General features: G+C 42.5%; 1 protein-coding gene across 2 annotated transcripts; it reads right to left on the minus strand.

Annotated features, from left to right (window-relative positions):
• Nucleotides 1-306: 306 nt before the first annotated feature.
• On the minus strand, nt 307-21,667 carry degs1 (delta(4)-desaturase, sphingolipid 1). Of its 2 annotated transcripts, none has more exons than XM_041188686.1 (3): nt 21,489-21,667; nt 5,123-5,865; nt 307-1,348 (listed from the first exon to the last, which is right to left on the minus strand). In XM_041188686.1, the coding sequence occupies exons 1-3, from the start codon at nt 21,568-21,570 to the stop codon at nt 1,205-1,207; spliced, it is 969 nt and encodes a 322-aa protein (XP_041044620.1). In that variant the 5' UTR covers nt 21,571-21,667; the 3' UTR covers nt 307-1,204. The 2 variants fall into 2 exon arrangements, with proteins under 2 accessions (XP_041044620.1, XP_041044621.1); XM_041188687.1 differs by having other exon boundaries at nt 307-1,364.
• Between the last annotated feature and the right edge of the window lie 493 nt (nt 21,668-22,160).

Here is a 22,160-nt window from a genome sequence, read left to right on the forward strand (position 1 = left end):
GCATCTATGGAGAGAGAAACTTTCAACATTAAATCTGCATGGCTCTTCCGAACTTATTTAAAAAACATCCATTTGATTCCTTTCATATTCACAACTGAGAGCCTCCTCTTTCCTCCCTCTCCCTTCCAGGGAGGGACTCTCACCTGAGCAGCACTGGTCCCAGGTGAAAACTTCCCTCCTCAATCTTTTTTAAAAACTGCCATTTTAGTATCAAAACATTTACTTTTAGTCTGGTCAGACCAAGTGTAGTGTTTAAGAACAAAAGGAAAGCTCTAATCAATCATGGACCCAATTTACACAGACATACCAGACTTAAACCAACCATTTATATTGACAGCAAAATAGTGAATTGTACTCATGGTTAACATGACAAATGGTAAACAGCAGCCCCAGGTGGCTTCACAATATCAATGATCAGAAGCAAGTCATGTCTTACACAATCTTGTTAGTCCCATACTAACTGATCTCCAATGCAGAAGTGGTGAGTCAGCAGCAATTAAAACGCAGATAAAAATCTGAAGATTACTTAAATCAGCTGCAAGGCCTACATGGAACTATTAGCTGTACTTTACCACCACTAAATTTAGTCACCAACACTGGCACCCTTCTCAGAACAATGGATTTTGCTTCCCACTCCTGAGATCAAGTAGCTATGACTCCATTTCCTCAAATCTTTTAAAGTCAGAGGATAGAGCCATCTAAATTCTAGATTTTGACACTTGGAAGCCAGGAGATGAAAGACCTGCATGAGGTTTGTTCCCCGCCATTGCTGTAGGTTCTGGGATAGGCTGAAGTTGGGGGGGGGTGGGGAAGAAAGAAAGAGGACTGTGGTTACATTTGGTTTTAATGTGATGGTAACATAAAATACAGTTGATCACAAGGCAGTCTGATCCCTTTTACAGGAAGGGAGATAAGGTATCGGTGCATTAAATAAGTGAAACCAGTTCAGAGGCAAAGCAAACAAATCATAATTGTCAGAGACAACATCACATTTTGTACCCAGTGATTGGAGGCTTTGAGCAAGGAGGGATACAACAGGCTGACTCACCACTTTAGGATTTTTACACAATATTTTCAATGTTTGCTAGTGCACAGTTTGTACAAAGACATTTTAATACATTGTTCTTGGAAAATACAAGATCTATAAAAAAGCTATAAACACTGCAGTTAACCTAGCTTAAATCAATTCCCAGATCCATTCCACTTAGTCCTGTTTGGCATCCTTCACAGTTCTCTTAATACGAGAGTAGGGACTGATGGTATCATCCATGATGAAGTCGTAGAGTACTTTCACCCAGGAAGAGTACTGTGGCAGGTTATCATAGTAATCAGCAGCTATCTTCTTTACCTAAAAGAGAGACACACTAAGACTGATTTTTGAAGTTCTGTCACAGCTGCCAATACAAACATAGCAATGTGATAGACCAGATAATCTGTTTTTGTAATGTTCATGAGGGTAATCATTGACCAGAATCTTTTTGCAATGTTCATGAGGGTAATTATTGACAAGGATACCAGGGATTTTACATCTGGAAGGTCAGATGGGGCCTCAGTTTACCATCTCAGCACCTCAAAATGATGCAGTACCAGATTGTCAGCCTTGATTTTTGTGCTTAAGCCCTGGGAATCTAGAGGCTTGTGACAGAGATCAGAATTCCTTAAAAACACTTTCTTCCTCCAAACTTAAACCACACAGGGAGGAAACAGAGGTTTCATTTTCTCCCATGTAGGAGTTACTGTTGTTGGGGCACAGTTCCTGGCACCTCAAGTTGTCATTCATGAGGGGTAAGATACCAACATCAGCAGGCTAGAGTGCCTGACACTTCAATAAACTAGGATTATTAGCTGGATGCTGGTCTGCAAGTTATTCTCCCCTACCCTTTGTGCATGTAATAACTGCCCTAGAAGAACTCAGATTCTGGACTCAAACAGAATTCAATGGCAGTCACTCAATGTATTAGAAGCAGCAGGGACACTAGATCCAACCTTATATTCATTTTATACCTTTACATTGAAATTATCCACCTTGGGATTACTAAAATGTGAGTGGCTCAGACCCAGATTGATTTGTTTTGTAGTTCCATGGACACTACCATTGTCCTATTTCCCTGGAGACAACTATGCTCCCAAAAGTACTCACGAGCAAAGCTAAAGAGGAGACACAAGACTGGGACAACATCCAAGTGTTAGGGAAGAGACTGAAGTATATGCAGGAGCTTAACTAGAAAAAAAAACTTGTACCACTGAACCTCTCTGCAGCAATGGCTGTTCTGATAGACCAGTCAAATGGTGAGGGGACATTGAACTGAATCCCAATATCCTACATATACTTCAAATACAGCAGCCAAATAGAGGACAGATCAGATGACACTTCTGGCTTAGAAGTGCAAGAGTTCCAGCACTAGTTTCAGCAGCAACCTTGCTCTAATTACAAGTGACCAACTCAATGTTGCTCTACTAAAGCAACAGCTTCTGGTTCTATTGGGACAATAATGTTCTGTACGAATTATTGTAAAGGCCACTTGAAGTTGATGGCAAGTACTGGACTGTACTTAATGCAAGTCTACAGGGACAATAATTTAAAAAGTGTCCAGATTTTAATTCTAACCAGTACCAGATTCCTTGTCTAAGCATTACCAAGACTGAAGTTAGGGTTAGACCAGTAAATCCTGCCAGTAAATTTCCAGTCCTGTACTAACAGTGTAGCTTCTTTGAACAGTAGATTGAAACACTGGTTAAGCAAATGTCTTGAGTCAAGAACACTCAGCAGCTACAACTTAAACATAAATAGAAGGAAACTCCATTATATATCCAAGTCAGTTATTTGATGTAAAAACAGAAAATGCTGGAAAAAAAAACTCAGCAGGAAGGAGCATCTGAAGTTCTGAAGCACATTCAGACTCGAAATATTAACTTTCTCCTTAGATACTCAGGCCCGCTGAGTTTTTCCAGCATTTTGTTTTATTTCAGATTTCCAGCATCCAATATTTTACTTATATCCATTATTTGATGTGTTATGGTCACTGCTAGTCACAGATGCAATGATCAATTCAGTATCCTCACTGGTCCTCTAGATGCATTACGGATACAGATTAAATTGGTGGTTTTTTCAAACTTGGCCCAACATAGTCAGTCAGGATTACAGCACAGGTAGCGATGTGGCCCATTGTCTGTGCTGGCTCTCAAGGAGCACTCCACATGCTGCCACTCCCCATCACTCTTTTTGGGCATTTAGAAAATGTTAAATTTGTGACTGCCAGCTGAAAGACAAGCCATCCACCCAGCCTAATCCCATTTTCCAGCATTTGTTCCATAGCCCTGCAGGTTCCAGCACATCAGGTGCATATCCAGACACCTTTTGAACAGAATGAGGGTTTCTGCCTTCACTGCCCCTTTCAGGCAGAGAGTTCCAGACCCCCACAACCCTGGGTGAAAAGATTTTTCATCTCCCCTTTACATCTTTCTACCCATCATTTTAAATTTATGCACTGAGTCACTGACCTCTCTGCTAAGTAAATAGGCCCTATTCATCCACTGTTTCCAGGCCCCCCCAATTTTGTACATCAAATCTCCCCTCAGCCTCCTCTGTTCCAAAGAGAACAACCCCAACCTATTCAATCTTTCCTCATGATTGCAATTTCAGTCCTGGCAACATTCTTGTAAATCTCCTCTGTACCCTCTAGTTTGCCAGGTGATCAAAATTGCATGCAGCAAGTTGTGGTGCAAGTGTTTCATATAGCTCCAGCATAACTCCCTGCTCTTGTATCGTTTCTCAGCCAATAAATAGGATTCCTTATGCCTCTCCAACCATCTTGTTGACCTGTCCTGCTACCTTCAAGGATCTGTGAACATGCACTCCAAGGTCCCTCACTACTTCTACACCTCTATCCTCCCATTTATTGGCTATTTTTTGCCTTGTTCAATTTCCCAAATACATCACCTCACTTCTCTGGGTTGAATTCCATTTTCCACTTGTAAGCCCACCTGGAAAGTCCATTGGTATCATCCGATAGTCCCCTCTTCATTAACCACATGGCTAATTTGCCATCTACAAACATCTTGATCATTCACCCTACATTTCCATCCAAATCATTCATAAAAACCACAAAGCAGGGGACATGGTAGTGAGCCCTGCAGAACCGCACTGGAAACAAACATCCAGGTCACAAAAACACTTGTCAATTACCCTTTGCTCCCTGCCAGTGAGTCAATTTTGTATTGAGCTTGCTACATTTCCACAGGCTTTTTTTAAAAACATTGGGATCTTGTCAAAATGTAGACCACATTAATTGCATTACCCTTAATCCTTGTTATCGCCTCAAAAACTGCAGATAAAGGAGTATAACTACACACTACTTTGGAAACCCTAAAACAAGCTTAATTCAAGTCATCACAAATGATGGAACCTAGAATATGCCAGTATAGGATCCAGTGTGTTGCATTTAGATTCACTACTTAAAATTAATTGGGGCATAGAGTACAAGAGCAAGGTGGTTGAAATACTGATTTGGTGGACAAAACCAACTTCAAGAGATACTTTCAGCTTGTAGTTCTCCTGCAAAGAACAATGAGATCCCTTAACCTTTTGAAAAAATTACTAACAGTCAGTCCACATGTTCATAACTTCAACATTCATCCTTCAAAGGCCCAACTGTGGAAAGGCAGCATCCCATTTGCTTTTATAGCCACACCCCTCCTTCAAAAAAGGTACTACAGAATTTATCCTAAAAATTCCAGAATGTTAGCACAAGTGCAAAATACCAAGTTATTTAGATTTGGTCACTCCACCATTGTACAAAAGGTAGCTGACCTTGGCATAGCACTAGGGGAAATCCAGGAACCCCACTCAGCTCAGTTATGCTGACCAAAATGTTAGGATATAACTTTTCAGGTCACATGAATAGCCATTTTGACAATAACCATACTGTTCACCCAGGAACTGCTGAATCAGAAGGAAAACAGGTCAGAAACTAGGTAAAAACAGCAACAGTTTGAGAGTTGTTTAAAATTTGAATGTCAATAAGGATGAAGCTTTTAAAGCCATTCAACTATGCAGGGTTTCTCTCCTAAAGAGGAATTTAGATCTGCAGTTAGAAACAAACACAATTTATAAAATACTCACTTGAGGAAGCCGGCATCCTGGAACACTGGGAAAGTCATGGTGTTCATTGTGATATCCAACATTGAAGGTTATTAGATTGAGTGGCCCATAATAAGAATAGGTTTCATGACCCTTCAGAAACATGTAATGTTCAGCAATAAAGTGCCCAGAGATGGGATGTAGGCCCATGCCAAGGAGGGACCCTGCCAACATATACACTACGGATTTCATTCCACAAAAGTAATAAACCAGTAAGTTAAAGGTTAGCTGAACAATCAGGTTGGTGATCTCCAGGTAAGTGATGGGTTTGGGATTGATGCAGAGTGGACGGATAGCATAGAAGAGTGGCTGAAGGATAACCCAAAACAGCTTCCTGAATCTGGTGCAGAAAAACCATCCCTCAAACACGGTGGGAATATCCACGTCAATACCATCACCACCCATGTAGCGGTGATGATCCATGTGATACCTCTTGAAGGAGATAGAGTAGGGCAGGCCAACAGGGAGGTTTGCAAACATCCCAAAGTAACGGTTCAACAGTGCTCGCTTGTTCCCAAAGGCAGCATTGTGAGAAATTTCATGGATGGCCAGCGTTATGGAATGGTTGAAACATCCACCAAATACATAGGCCCAGAAAATCACCCACTTCCAGTCTAAGTCCTTTACAAGGTAGAAGGCCAAAAGCTGAACTGCTACCATCAGAGAGACGATCCATTTCAGGTTGTGATCTGGGCCCATCAACAACTTAATTTCAGGGTATTTGGCTGTAAGGCAAAAAAGTCCATTAGTTTGAAATATGCAACTCATGTTGACAAGCCTCATGGCAATCAATCAACTTCACATCCAGCTTTAACTTAATAGCAAACAATGCACTCAAGAATCAGTGGATTCAATGAGATAAAAGCAAAAAAAACTGCGGATGCTGGAAATCCAGAACAAAAACAAAAATACCTGGAAAAACTCAGCAGGTCTGGCAACATCTGTGGAGAGGAGCACAGTTAACGTTTCGAGTCCACATGACTCTTCAACAGAACTAAGGAAAATTTGGAGAATGCCAACTCAAGGGTTATAGCCTGTACAACACTAAAGAAGACTGCTGAAAGATTTCAGAGTTGCTCAATAACAGGTGTTTAAACCAAGAATATAATACCAAACTCCATTTCCTTTCTGTACTGCTGATCAACTTTATCACTCCCTAGTCTCCAGCAGAAAGTAAAGATCAACACCCAATTGTTATCCACTTTAACATGAGGAACCTGCTTCGTTGGCTTCCTGTCCCAGGAAAAATATTGAACATTATGAATTAAATGAAACGACACCGTATTCAGGGATGTGGTGCAGGGAAAGAGGTGATGGTGTAGTTGTATTGTCACTGGATTAGTAATCCAGATACCCAAGGTAATGCTCTGGAGACCTGGGTTCAAGTCAGATTGTGGCACTTGAAAATCAAATGACCATGAAATCATTGTCAATTGTCTAAAATGCCATCTGGTTCACTAATGCCCTTTAATGAGTGTGAGCTGTTCTTACCTGCTTTGGTCTACATGTGACTCCAAACCCACAACAATGTGGTTGACTCTAGAATGCCCTCTGAAATGGCCTAGCAAGCCACTCAATTGCATCAAACTGATACAAAGTCTACCTAAGCACCAGAAACAATGCCAAGCTCCGCCCTGTCAAAATCTCAACATCTGGGGTCCAGTGCCAAATTGCCTCCATCACCACCCCTGGTTTGTCCTGTCCCACCAGGACAGGCCCAGGAGAGGTGGCAGCACAGCAGGTATACAGTCAGAAGGGCATTGCCCTGGGATTCCCCAACATCAAATCTAGATCCCATGAAGTCTCATGGCATCAGGTCAAACCTCCTGATTACCACATACCAGCACCCCCCCCTCCCACCCCTCTTCCAGCTGATGAATCAATGCTCCATGTTGAACACCACTTGGAAGCAGCACTGAGGGTGGCAAGTGCACAATATACTCTGGGTGGAGGACTTCCATGTCCAACATCAACAATGGCTCAGTAGCACCACTGTTGACTGAGTCCTAAAGGACAGCTGATGAACTGGGTCTGCAGCAGGTGGTGAGGAAACCAACAAAGGGAAAAACATACCTCCTCACCAACCTGCCTGCTACAGATGCATCTGCCCGATAGTATCAGGAGGAGTGACCACTGCACAGTCCTTAGAGACTGCCTTCACATGAGGATACCCTGTGACACTACCATGCTAAATGGGATAGATTTCAAACAGATCTAGCAACTCAAGACTGGGCAACCATGAGGCGCGGTGGGCCATCAGCAGCAGCATATTCAACCACACTCTAACCTCATGGCCCAGTACATCCCCCCTCTTACCATTACCACCAAGCCAACAGATCAATCCTAGTTCAAAGAAGAGTGGAGGGCATGCCAGGAGCAGCACTAGGCATACCTAAAAATAAGGGGTCAACCTGGTGAAGCTACAACAGAACTACCTGCGTTCTAAACAGCATAGGCAGAGAGCTAAGCAGTCCCACAATTAACTGATCAGATCCAAGCTCTGCAGTCCTGCCACATCCAAACATGATTGGTGGTGGACAATTAAACAACTCACTGGAAGAGGCTTTACAAATATCCCCATCTTCAATGATGGGGGAGCCCAGCATCTCAGTGCAAAGATAAGGTTGAAGCATTTGCAGCAAGCTTCAGCCAGAACTGCCAAACAGATGATCCATCTTGGCCTTCTCTGGAGGACCCCAGCATCACAGATGTAAGTCTTCAGCCAATTTGATTCACTCCACATGATACCAAGAAACAGCTGAAGGCACTGGATACTGCAAAGGCTATGGACCCTGATAATATTCCAGCAATAGTACTGAACACTTGTGCTCCAGAACTTGCTGCACACAGCCAAGCTGTTCCAGCACAGCCACAACACTGGAACCTAACTGACTGTGGAAAATTGCCCAAGCATGTCCTGTAAACAAAAAGCAGGACAAATCCAACCCAGCCAATTACTGCCTCAGTCTACTCTCAATCAGTAAAGTGCTGAAAGGGGTCAGTGCTATCAAGCAGCACTTGTTTAGCAATAACCTGCTCATGGATGCTCAGCTTGGGTTCTGCCAGGGCCATTAGATTCCTGACTTGATTACAGCCATGGCTCAAACATGAACAACAGCTGAACTCTAGGTAAGCAGAGAGTGACTGCCCTCTACATCAAGGCAGCATTTGATCAGGTGTGGCATCAAGGAGCCTTAGCAAAACTGGAGTCAATAGGAATTGCTGGGGGGGCTGGGGATGGGGAGAAGAGAACTTTCCACAGGTTGGAGTCATACTTAACACAAAGCAAGATGGTCGTGGCATTTGGAGGTCAGTCATTTCAACTCCAGAATATCACTGCATGAGTTCCTCAGGGTAGTGTCCATCTTCAGTTGCTTCATCAATGACCTTCCTTCCATCATAAGGACAGAAATGGAGATGTTCACTGATGATTGCACAATGTTCAGCACCATTCATGACTCCTCAGATACTGAAGCAGTCCATGTCAAAATGCAGCAAGACCTGGACAATATCCAGGCTTGGGTTGACAAGTGGCAGGTAACATTCACACCATACAAGCAGTGGGCAATGACCATCTCCAAAAAGAATCTAACCATCAATCCTTGACAATCCATGGGTTAACCATTGCTGAAGCCCCTATCAACAGCCTGGGAGTTAGTATTGACCAGAAAACAAGTGGACTAGCCATGTTGGGGAGGTGGTGTTAATCCAGAGACCCATGGAAATGCTCTGGGGGCCCAGGTTTGAATTCTGCCACAGCAGATGGTGGAATTTGAATTCAATAAAAATCTGGAATTAAAAGTCCAATGACGACTAATAAGCCAATGTTATTTTTTTTTTGTTAAAAACTCATCTGATTCACTAATGCCCTTTAGAGAAGGAAATCTGCCTACACGTTGACTCTTAACTGCCCTGCCCCTGAACAAGGGCAATTAATGCTGGCCCAACCAGCAGCTACATCCAATGAATGAATGAAAAATATAAATACTGTGGCTATAAGAGCAGGTCAGAGACTAGGAGTCTTGCAACAAGTAACTCACCACCTGACTCCCCAAAGCTTGTCCACCATCTACAAGGAACAAGTCAGGAGTGTGATGGAATACTCCCCACTTGCCTGAGTGAGTGCAGCTCCAACATCACAATAAGCTTGAGACCATCTAGGACAAAGCAGCCCACTTGATTGACACTCCACCCACCACTGATACATATTGTACACTGCTGCCACTGACAGATGCACTGCAGAAACTCACCACAGATCCTTAGATAGAAACTACCATCTAGAAGGACAAGGGCAGAAGACACATGGGACACCACCTGGAGGAGCCCCACCAAGCCACAAGCCATCCTGACATGGAATATATCACTGTTCCAAAATCCTGGAACTCCCGAACTGCACTAAGTGTCTACACCAGTGGATACACCAGTTCAAGAAAGCAGCTCACCACCACATTAAAAAGGGCAATTAGGGATAGGCAATAAATGCTGGTCTAGCCAGTGACAATCACATCCCATGAATGAATAAAAGAATGAAAATGTAGAGAGTGGGTTGAGAGGGCAGGAAGAATTGAAGGCACTACCCTGACACTTTGAGAACCTAATCCACATGTCTTGAACTGTCTGGCCCTTCCCTAACCTTGCAGTCAGTTAATACTGCTGAGAAACATTAGATTGGATCAACTCAATCATGAGGCTCAAAAACAAGCTGGGAACATTCTAATGCAAATCTAGCCCCAAGGAGTGAAGGCAAAGGCTTCTTTCACAGGTTGAGAGAGGAAAAGTAGATGCACAAATCACAAGACTTTTCTGCAAGATAAAGCAGAAGCATTTGTTACAACAAATACAGGTGCTGTAGATATTGAGGTTAGTTTGCCAAATTGCACAATGCCAATGTCTTAAATCAGACATCAAGTGATTCAACTCTAAATTTGAATTTTTATTGTATTTAGACTAGAAATAGAGACTGCAATAAATCAGTCAAACCGTGAGAAGACAATATTATTCAACTCAATTGTATGTTTAGACTTCGAGTTACCCACAGCAGTTACAGCTCTAAATTGTCTGTAACATGAAAGTAGTTTGCCAGTAAGTCATGACATCTCAGCCAATAGTTTTCACATTTTCCATTTGACATACTGAAAGTGAAACGGTTGACTGGGTAAATAGAGCTGGCTACATCAGCTGTTTAACTGAACAGGCTGTGTGGGAGTCAGATAATATTGTCCTATGTTTTTAAATGAGCAAACCCTGAAAAATGGAGGATTGGCATTCTAAGGAAAATTGGTGTTAGAATCAACAATGGAGAATGTAGTTAGTGGAGAGGCAGCTCCAGTTGGGACAGGACAGACTGCTTATGCCTAGTTATTAACACCATCTCTTGAAGGTATAACGAAAAGTTACTACTAGACCATAGTATATCCTGAGATTATGTCAAGACAATCGTTGTGGGTGGTTAATAGGGAAAAGGATATAGACCAATCATGAGATAAGCAAGGGGAAACTACAAATATTTGTGATTTTATGCAAATTGTGTCAAGGACTAGAGTAGCCATCATAATCTGAGGGTCAACTGGTTGGGTGGCCACAGATCAGTTCCAAGAGCTCTACATAAGTGCATACCAATGAGGTTTTAAAAATAGATCCATTAGTGACTAATGCAAAGTGTTAAATATCAGTCATCTGCCACACAACCTCCAGGTATTAACAGGTTCATTGTGATACAATTGTGGCTTCTATCACAGGTTCAAATGTTGATTTGGTAAAAATCCAGAGGAAATATTTACTCAGCAAATCATGATCTGGTACGCGCTGCTCGAAATGGTAGTGGAAGCAGATTCAATTGTAACTTTCAAAAGGGAAGCATTTGCAGGATTATGGGGAAGAAGCAGAGTTGAGATTGTTAAATTCAGTTCTGTAGGCCACAGACAGCTTGTAGATTCATTCTCCTTTGTTCTTTATTCACTTGATCAAGATATGGGTGCTACTGGCATTTACCACCACTTATTTTGCTGCCTTGGTGGTGTGGGCTGCCTTGATTCAGTGCAGTCCATATTACAATTATTTTTTCCTCTGCTCATTCTTTGAAGTGGCCAAGCAAACCACTTGTATAAAACCACTGCAGAGGTTAGTTCAACCACATTGATGTGGGACCTATCATAGGCCATATAGAATAAGGGTGGAAGGGGTTTTGTTTTCTTCTCTAGAGGCTCAATGCACATTTGTAACAAGGCAGATGGATGAACTGTGACATGTAGAAATAATTGGAATTATATGATAGCCATTGGAGAGGTAGTTGCAAGATGTCCAAGGCCAGGAACTGAATATTGAAGGGTACCCGACTTTTCAGAAGGATAGGGAGAAAAGGAAGTGGGGCCAGGTCTGTTAAAGAATGACATCAGCACAGTAGTGAGAAACTCTTGTTCAGAAGATCAAGGTAGAGAATGTTTGCAAGATAAGAAATGGCAAGGGAAAAAAGTTACTAATGAGATATTATAGATCCCCACCCCACTAACAAGTAGTGTTCTGAAACTAGTCTCTTTACAAAGATGACAAGTTGCTAAAATGGACCTGGGAAAATAGTGGTAGTTGATAAGCAGTGGCAGATGTTTAAGCAAACATTTCATAACTCAAAGTACTTAAGTATTTGGATGTGCATTTGCAATGCCATAGCTTTGTATGCTATGAGCCTAGTGCTGGAAAATGGGGTTAGAATAGTTAGGTACTTGTTTGACCAGCAGAGACTTGATGGGCCAAAGGGCCTCTATGCTATAGACCTCTGATGCTATGACTCAAAGATGTATTCCATTAAAACAGGAAGATGAACCACCCATGGCTAAGGAAGGATGATATCAAGTTGAAAAGAAATGGCATATAATTTAAATTCATTTACAGGATGTGGGCGTCACTGTCTAGGCCAGCATTTACTGCCCATCATTAATTGCCATCCAGAAGGTAGTGGTGAGCTGCCTTCTTGAACCGCTGCAGTCCCAGTGGCACAGATACACCCAGTGCTGTTAGGGAGGGAGATCAGGATTTTGGCCCAGCAATAGTGAAGGAACAATGATGTATTTCCAAGTAAGGATGGTGTGCGACTTGGAGGGGAACTTCCAGGTGGTGGTTCAGAGATCAAGCCAGAAGATGAGAAAAACTTTAGAAACCAGCAGAAGATAACTAATTATAAGCTAGCAAATAAAAGATAGAAATAACTTGCATGTGGATATCAAGAGTGTTAACTAAAGTAAACATTGGTCCATTAATTCCCCAGTCTCATCCTCCAGGGGGAAACAAGGAAATAGCAGAGACTGCAATACAAACATATTTGTTCAGTCTTTAGATACAAAGCACTAAACATTGTGAAAATAGTAGGAAAAAAATCAAGGGACAAAAGGCAGAGGACTTGGGACCAAAGGCTGATAAGTCCCCTGGACTTGGTTACATCCTAGAGATAGTGGATGTTTTGGCTGTAATCTTCCAAAATTCCCTAGATTCCAGAATGGTCTGCAGATACAAAAACTGCAAATGTAACACCACTATTCAAGAAAGGAGGGAGACAAGGCAAACTATATGTCATTGGGAAAAATAATGGAATACATTAACATTTAGAAAATCATAAAACCATGTTGACATTGTAGAAAAGAAATGTTGACAAACTAAAATTTTCAGGGCATAATGGGAAGGATGGATAAAAGAGGAAACCATATGTGGTGTATTTGTCTTCCAAAGAGTCTTCTGATTTAGATTGCTGCACAAGATCTCATGGTGTTAGGGGGTAATACAGTAAGCACAGGTAAGTGTAACAGAAGGTTGAGAGAAATGGGTCACAAGTTGGCAAACCAATGGAGTGCCACAGGGTTCAGTGCTGGAGCCTCAACTACTTCCAATCCATACTCATGCCAAATATGATAAAGAAAGGAAGGAAAGAAAGTTGAGGACAGAGTCTGCAAAGGAATCATCAACAGGTTAAGTGAGTAGGCAATGAGATGGCAGGTGGAGTATTGTTTGGGAAGTGCAAGTTTATTCAACGGTATTAAAAATAAGCAGAATATTTTTGAAAATGCATGAATGTACCCACAATCTTACAAGGGACAAAGTTAAGCAAGTGCAAGAAATTAGGAAGGCGAAGGACATGTTGGGCATCATTGCCAAGAGGGACTAGAGTTGTACAGGGCTTTGATGAGATCACACCAGGAGGATTATGCAGAGTTTTGATGTCCACATCCAAGGAAGGATTTACTTGCCAATAGCCCAAATGATTTTTGCTAAGGAAGGGTCTACTTGTCTAGGGTGCAGTGCAAGGAAGGTTTGCTAGATTGGCTCAGCTACAATGAGACTGAGGAAATTGGGTCTGGTGTTTGAGAGATGATCTCATTGAAACGAGATTCTAAAGGGGCTGGAGAACCTAGAACATGGATGCAGTCTGGCTGAGCATTAGAGTCAGAAATGTCTTCTTTGAAAGAGTTGTGACTCATGGGAATTGATGCCCTAGATAGTTGTGATGTGCCATTGAGTGCACCTGAGATTCAAGGGATTATGGAACAGGCAGGAAAGTAGAGTGAGGTAGAAGATCCGCCATGATCATATCGAATGGCAGAGCAGGTTTGAGGGGCTGTATGATAAGGAGTCAAAATATATTTCATGGGTGATTTCTCAGGACATCTGCAGTCAGCTGGTCAGTTTCGTGACAGTTGTACAGCATTAACATGGATGGAGGGCATCCTGCAATTCAGAATTTCCCAGCATCAACACAAAAAATGCATATAGGACATAGTGAATTCCATCTGAATACACTTGAGTGCAAGAGCAAAGACAAGCAACTGATGTCAGAATGTTGTGTGGCAGGAATGGCCGGGGTGGGGGGGGGGGGGGGTGGTGGTGGTGTTGAACGCAGCTATTCTTCCAGTCCAAGTCATCCTATTGTCCAGTAGATAGGAAAGGCTGAATTCAGTTATATCAATTTCCCTTCAGTGCAGAATTAAAACCATCAGACAAGAAGCACAAAACATTTAGGCTATTGGTAAGCACCTCATCCATTCTCAAAATGCAACTCCATCTATGCATTGCTAGGGGTTGAGAAAGAAAAATCACCTAAAGGGTTAAATTATAAAGGGAAGCAAGAACAGAAAAATAAGAACAAGCCTAGACATATGAAATAGCCTGAGATCGAAGTTTAAGCAAAGAGTACATAAAAAGATACATGACACAATAAACACAAACAGAAAAAAGCAAAAAACTGTGGGTGCTGGAAATCCAAAACAAAAATATAAATACCTGGAAAAACTCAGCAGGTCTGACAGCATCTGCTGAGAGGAACACAGTTAACGTTGCAAGTCTGTATGACTCTTCAACAGAACCAAGGAAAAATAGAAGAGGTGAAATATAAGCTGGTTGTGGGGGGAGGTGGGACAAGTAGAGCTGGATAGAGGGCCAGTGATAGGTGGAGATAGCCAAAAGATGTCATACAGATTTTGTCTCATGGAATGAATAGTGCATTGTTAGAAGAGATAAGGGACGATAAAGAAACTATGGGTAAGCAAAATCAATTAGCTAACATATAATAAGAGAATAAAGATCACTCAAGTTAATAAGATCACTGTAAATATGCTGGAGTCACAATTGTACTGTACAAATACTGCTTGTTGAACACTAACTTCGAGCAGATCTAGATGATCTCTTCCAATGGCCATTGTACGGTTCAGCACTTAATAAATTGTACTCTTTCCTGAAGTAACTTGCATTTGCTATATTTATTCTTTGACAGGGTTAATGGGCCAGCGTGCAATTACCCATACTTGCTTTCAAACCCATTCAACAAGAGATTGACTATCCCTGACTACGTCTAAGTGAAGGAGAATGTAAATAAGGTTCATTCATACCAGTTTCTAGTTTTAAAATCCATGTACATTTAAAAGCTACCTTACAGGCCAGAAACAGTTCCTCTGATGGGATTAAATGCCAGAGAGAACTAGATTTACATTTAAAACTTGAAGGTATGCCTGTACAGTACAACTCTTGAAAAGTAGTGATTAGAGGAATAGTATATTTATTGTATTATTCAGTGCACTACTTCAATTTTCTTGTATGCAATGCAGTTGACAAGCATCTGATGGGAACCATCTAGGAATGAAGCACATCTTTCAAGTGGATAGTGGCTTCCTGCATCAGAACTTCATATTTTAATTGGAAATAAGAGGGGTGTGATGAAATGTTATGTACTCAGCTAAAGATGCAGGCTAGAATTGATGAACAATCCATACAAATTGCCACACATCTACATTTTGATTCAGTAAAGGGACACCCAAACATTTGAACTAACAGCAACCAGATGATCCAGTAAAAATAACAGCCATTCCCCCATTCAACATTTTTGCAAGGCCAACAAGACAATTGGAAATATATACTGATGCACATTTGAGTCAAACCACACCAATAAGCTATTTCTATACAATTATAGGAACACTGCTGGAATTGGCTCTGAACTGAAAGACAGCTCTATAGGATGGTCTTATAGTGCTAGCATATAAACTTTTGTCTCAAAGTGCAACCAGAGGACACTGAAGTAGAATAAAAGTAGTAATACTGCAGCCCGTGAGTCTACATATATAAATGTAGGTTCAGCAATTAGGGGGTTTCTCAGGCCAAAGGTCATCTCCAGAGCTGTTACAAAAACAGTAGCTGGACTGTGCTCCTATGTCAAGGATGGTGCATTGTAGAAGTACTAACTCAGCAAAAAGCAGAAAAGCTCATGGATTAATTTCATCAGAAAAATGTCACATGTACTTTCTATCACACTCTTGGAAGGGGATATTTAAATAGTTCATCAAGATACTGCCCTATGGCCACAGGGTTGGATTAATTGCCCTTATTAGTTGGCTTATGGTGATGTACACCAACTTTATTGCCTCAATAGGGATATTAGGATTTTAGTCTAGCAAGGATGATAAATAGCCAAGACAAGATGATGTGACTTGGGATGCAAGTCTGCTGTGGTACTGAGGTATGCCAGACATTGCAATGCATCCAATAGACAGTATATAATATAGCAGGGTGCAGTGGCAACAGTTATGTTCCTGGTCTAGTAATCAGAGATCAAGCTTAAACACCATAACAGCAGTTAAGTAAAACTGAAATTAAAAGCTAGCATCAGTAATGGTAAGAATGAAACTTAGGTCAGTGTAGCATCATAAGCCCAACCATCTTCAGTTGCTCCAATGACCCTCCCTCCACCATAAGGTCAGAAATGGGGATATTCACAACTCCTCAGATACACTGTACAGTTACAGAGGTGTAACTAGGGCACATGGACTGCAGTGGTTCAAGGCAGCTGCTCACCACCACCTTCTCAAGGGCAGTAAATACTGGCCTAGCCAGCAATATAAAAATAAGATGTTCATATCTTTAAACACCAGACAGTTAATAGTAAGCAATGCTAGAGCTGTTCAGAGGGAGTTTGCTGTGCACTATATAAGCAGTTAATAGTGCCAGTGCTGCTGAATTTAAAGTAGAATGAGATTAAGCTGCATCAGAGCAGCAATTTTACACTAGAACTGCACAGAACAGTATTGCATACAGTTCACCACCACTGCAATCATACTTGAGGGACCGCAAAGTGCCAGAAATGGAGAATTTTGGCCAAGACAGACAATAGTTTGGGTAGTTTTCTGTGGAATAAGGGGTGGTAGGAGGTGAAAGACTGGATAGTTTGGGTAGTTTTCTTTGGAATGGGGCAGGGGGAGAGAGATTTAATTAAGGCATATATAATGGAGCCCACGAAGGGCTTAGCTCCCTTCAGAAGTCAACAACCTGGGTGAGCATAGATTTACAGTAATCAGAAGGATGAGGGAGAAATTAGAAATAATTTTTCCACCAAGGTGTTGGGGATTTGAACTCTAAGGTAGTAGAGGCAGAAACTCTCAACATAAAACACACTTGGATCAGCACCTGAGGTAACATTACCTCTAGAGGCATAGGTACATAAGGCATTTTAGGGTGAATAGCTCAGCCAATGAGCTGAATGGCTGCCATTTTCCATTTGGACTGCACACACATCACCCAAAGACCAGTGATTTGACTGACACCTGGAATTAACAACTACCCTGAATGCAGTCATTTACAAAAAACTGTTAAATTATCCAGGATTGCCTATTGATAGTGGCCTTAAAGCTTGCATTTAGGTGAGTATAGATGAGGTCATGCTTGCAACTTACTAATAGGATATTACCACAGAGGCCCCACCAGTTATTTTGTATCACTATCCAAAAATAATGCCTAAGATGTCCAAAGTTTAACTTCAGTTTAAAATTAAAGCTACACATAATTATGGTTAATAATTGACTTACTTGGGTAAAATACATGTTACCCAAATGTTTTTGGAACTTAAATTCCTGACAAGTTTGGACAGCTCACTGGTTCTTATAGGCCAAGAATATTTCACAGGATCTGTAATTTACTGAAGCCATAACGGAATCTGGTATATCCTGCTGACTCAGTTTTATTTATTTAGCATCCAGCAGCATTCAAAAGGACTTCAAAACAAGAGTAGCATGGCTTGAGGCTTTGAAAGGTGGATGAGTTTAAGCAAGCCCTAAAGTGTAGGCCTAAGACAAGTCCTGCTACGAACTGGGGTGAGGTGGAAAGAGGGCAAAAATGAGAACACCTGGATTTTAAAATTGTTACCACACCTTTAATGATGTGCTCGCTCAGGCAGTCATACAGGCTGATTTGCAAACCACACAGGATATGGACAAAATCTGAGAAATTAGAAAAAGGTTCAATCTATTGGAATTTCAGTATCAATGAAGGGCAGAGGTAGATGGAAACAGTATTAATGGATTGAGAGTGGAGTCAGAGTCTTAAACAGAAACAGAAATACCTGGAAAAACTCAGCAGTTCTGGCAGCATCAGCAGAGAAGAGCACAATTGACGTTTCGAGTTCTGATGAAGGGTCATGAGGACTAAGTAAAAATAGGAAAGGGCTGAAATATAAGCTGGTTTAAGGTGGGGGGGGGGGTGTTGTTGGGACAAGCAGCCAGTAATGTGGAGATAACCAAAAGATGTCACAGACAAAAGGACAAAGAGGTGTTGAATGTGGTGACACTATCTAAAGGAATGTGCTAAGAGTAGAAGGCAGGACAGACAAGGTACAGATAGCTCTAGTGGGGGTGGGGTGAAGGAATACTAAAAGGGCTAAAAGGTAGAGATAAACAATGGGTGGAAATACATTTAAAAATAATGGAAATAGGTGGGAAAAGAAAAATCTATATAAATTGGGAAAAACAAAAAGGGAATGGGAAGAAACAAAGAGGGTGGGGATGGAGGAGAGAGTTCATGATCTAAAATTGTTGAACTCAATATTCAGTCCGGAAGGCTGTAAAGTGCCTAGTCAGAAGATGAGGTGCTGTTCCTCCAGTTTGCGTTGAGCTTCACTGGAACAGTATAGCAAGCCAAGGACATACCTGTGGGCATGAGAGCAGGGTGGAATGTTGAAATGGCAAGCGACAGGGAGGTCTGGGGAATGCTTGTGGACAGACCGAAGGTGTTCTGCAAAGCGGTCACCCAGTCTGCGTTTGGTCTCTCCAATGTAGAGGAAACTGCATTGGGAGCAACGAATGCAGTAGACTAAGATGAGGGAAGTGCAAGTGAAATGCTGCTTCACTTGAAAGGAGTGTTTGGGCCCTTGGACGGTGAGGAGAGAGGGTTAGAGTCTTGTCCAGGATTAAACAAAAATACATAGTTGGTTCACTAAACAGCTTGGGAAGATTAAATTTGACAGGAGACAAAAGCTTCACTCCTGTATTCAACTGTGGTCAGGTATAAGAATTGAATTACATGAAGACAGTTCTGGGATATTAAGACAAGATTGCAATCACAGGCTCCTGCTGGTGACTGACCAATTTTCTGACTAGCCAGGTAAGCAGACATTTAAACTGAAAGTTTTTCATTTTCAAAAATCCTCATAGATCTCAGGGACCTTCTGTACTACATCTAGCACTGATAGCTAGAGGTAGAATTCCTGTGCTACATCCAGCATTGATAGTTCTGTTCAAAGTTCAGTCTGACCAGAGCTACCAGTTACAGCATTCTCATTGTTGTTTTGACTATAAAAAAGCTTAAGAACTTGCAGGGCCATAAATTGGTCAGCTGAAAGTCAAATGGCTCAACAAAAGCCATCTTAACTTTTGATTGCCCAGTTCCCTGTAAAACACAACTATTCAATTTCAGATCACAACTAATCTATTTACATAAAGCGCAAACATCAACGTACTTGAACAAACCACTGCTGTAAAACTTCTACACTCAGAGCACTACAGGCCTTTTCCATTTTCCCAAGAAAGCCTTCTTGCAGCCTCAAAGCTATTGTGCCATCAACTCAATATTGAGACTGGGCTATGTGCCTAGAGGAATTTGCAGTCAGATTTGTATTTCACTAGCACTGACTGGATTTCCTGCTCTATATTAAAATGGGTGATAAAGCAAACCACACACTAGGTCTGTCCCTTCCTTCTGAAGGATGAAGGACTGCCAATATGCAGGCTGGTACCTGTTCACGCACCAAAGCATTGCACAATTTGAAATGTCATTGCTGGGAAAAGATTAGCAATATAGTATCAAGATCAGCAAGGCTCATGCTGAATGAAATCATATGGCCCTAATTCAACATGTCCTTACTAGAAGTAGAGTTGCACCTGCATTTGTGCACTCTTTCTGGGCTACATTTTCACTGCTAACTCATTGCATGATGGCCCTGCATTAATTGACTCAAAACCTAGTCAGAACCTATTTCCTAGATATTTGGCAGCACATCAACCACTTAAGCAACTGAATTAAAGGTGGCCAGGGGATTGAGAGCAACACTACTGCCCCATCTTCAGTTGCTCCAGAAATGAAGGCGGCAGGATAGCCTTCTTAAATGTATGCTCCCACAATGGTGCTGGGTGGGGAATTACAGGATGAAGGAATTTGTGTCCAAGATGAGGTGACCTGGAGGTAATGAGTGCTCTGAACTTTGCCAATAGGTCCATCTAAATTCATCATACAATTGCACCAAGGCACAGCATCCATCCAATCTCTATGTTGGGAGGTTTTAGCTTTGTTCCAGGAGTAGAAATGCTAAAGAATCATGTGACTAAACATGACTAACAGTCTTTACTAAAAATCAAATCTTGTACAAGAATTCACCATTTATTGTTCCAGATAGCTAGCTGCAACCACATTAATTGCTCCCAGTCGCAATTCATCTTGGAAGGAATATTTGCCTGGCTATTTCAGTATTCAACATTTTTAAAAAAAAACTTCCACTCATTTTCTACAGTGGTGGGGAAAAGAACTGATGCCAAGTGGACATGAAATGGTCAGACGGGTTAAATATTTTAAACATGTGTTCAGCCTGAGCACGTAACCAGAGGAGCAATGGTAACAACGCCACGGTAGAAAGTCTGGCAACACCCATAAATGCAACATTTTAACAAACCTGCATCCGAAAATTACAACTAACCATTTACAGAAAAGCTCGAATAGAAGTTGCATTGATTCTACAGCAGGGAGAGAAATAGGAATGTGATCTGGGCGGGCGAGCTGCTGACACACCAAAAACAGAAATGAAGGGTTTTTCTCCAATCTACAAGGAGGAAAAAAAATAACGGTCCTGAACCACGGGTGGGGCCAAGGAGCTGCCAAAAAAAAAACACAAACACGTCTCAAAACCAGCCAAGCCCCTGGAAACAGATGAAACTGGGGCAGCAGCTCTGAAGAAGGACTCGAAACATTAAACCTGCCTTTTTCTCCACAGACGCTGTCAGGCCCTGCTCAGGTTTTTCCTGCTAGTTTTGTTGCCGATTTCCAGCATCCGCAAGTTTTCCGCTTTGTTATCAGCGGTGCTCATGCTGCTGGCGGCTTTGCTCCACTTCAGCCCGGGGTAGAAAGGAGGAGGAGGACCACCTCCTCGGGGGTTATGACCGGGCCAGCACCCTCCGGGAATGTGTACACAGACTCCCACACCCAGTCTGGACACTACAACAACAACTGCTTCCGTCTCACGGGAGGGGCGGGGTGGTGGGAGAGACTCGCCGTTTTGGTGCCCGTTGGGCCGGAAGGGAGTTTCAGAACGGACCCCAAGCCAAACTTCCCACGGTCCCCCCCGGGGGGGGGGGGGGGGCAGAATATCCTCCGATCCGGTCCCGGGGGAGGGGCAAGAACATGTTTTTATATATTCCGGTTTGACCCGGTCCCAAGTGGGAATATCCTTTTCCGGACACGATTTAGTGACCATAACCCGACAAAGCCCGATAGAGCAAGTGACCGGCTGTAAGCGGTTACCTTCCCCCAACAGCAGCAGCAGCCGCCGGTTATTCCTTACCGAGTATCTCCTTCCTGCGGTCGGTGTGCGGTTGGTCGGTGTAAACCCACTCGAAGTCCTCCCGGACCACCCGGTTGCCCATAGTTACCGATGGAATGTTGCGGACTGGCTCGCGCAGTGACCGTTAGCCCGACTCCTTCCTCCCGCGTCCGCCTTCAGCGCCACACAGCCGCAAAAACGATTACCCACCCCCCCCCCCCCCCCCCTTTAAATACCTGGGGCCAACTCTGGCCCCGCCCCAGTCCGCGACGTCACGACACCCGCCACCGTTAAATTATTAATTAACGGGCGCCCGTCTTTCATTGAGAAATACTCTCTCTCTCCCACTCTCATTCGGAACTGCTAGGGGAAAAATAAAGCACATGCACAACATGGTCCGTAGTTTTATGACTAGTTCTTTTTGCGGTTGCTCAGCCGACCTCATGACGTCACCTGACTGAACGAGTTGGAAATGGCCTGGTTCTGTCGAAGGTTCATGAGGACTCGAAACGTCAACTCTTTTCTTCTCCGCCGATGCTGCCAGACCTGCTGAGTTTTTCCAGGTAATTCTGTTTTTGTTTTGGAAATGGCGCTGGTTTCATTCCCGCCAGGATTTGGCTGCTTCTTGTACACGCGATTTTTCTCCGGCCACTATCGCCGCCTGGAGTCTGAGCAGGAAATAAGAAAGGGCGA

This window comes from Carcharodon carcharias, chromosome 5 (assembly GCF_017639515.1).
Source record: "Carcharodon carcharias isolate sCarCar2 chromosome 5, sCarCar2.pri, whole genome shotgun sequence".
NCBI lineage: Eukaryota > Metazoa > Chordata > Chondrichthyes > Lamniformes > Lamnidae > Carcharodon > Carcharodon carcharias.

Bases quoted from the DNA above. Each gene is read 5' to 3' on its own strand.
- degs1 (XM_041188686.1), bottom strand. From the start codon at position 21,570: ATGGGCAACCGGGTGGTCCGGGAGGACTTCGAGTGGGTTTACACCGAC. The intron at 5,866-21,488 runs GTAAGGAATAAC...TTTGCCTTACAG, and splicing joins CCGCAGGAAGGAGATACTCG to CCAAATACCCTGAAATTAAG. The intron at 1,349-5,122 runs GTGAGTATTTTA...TCTCTCTTTTAG, and splicing joins CAGGATGCCGGCTTCCTCAA to GTAAAGAAGATAGCTGCTGA.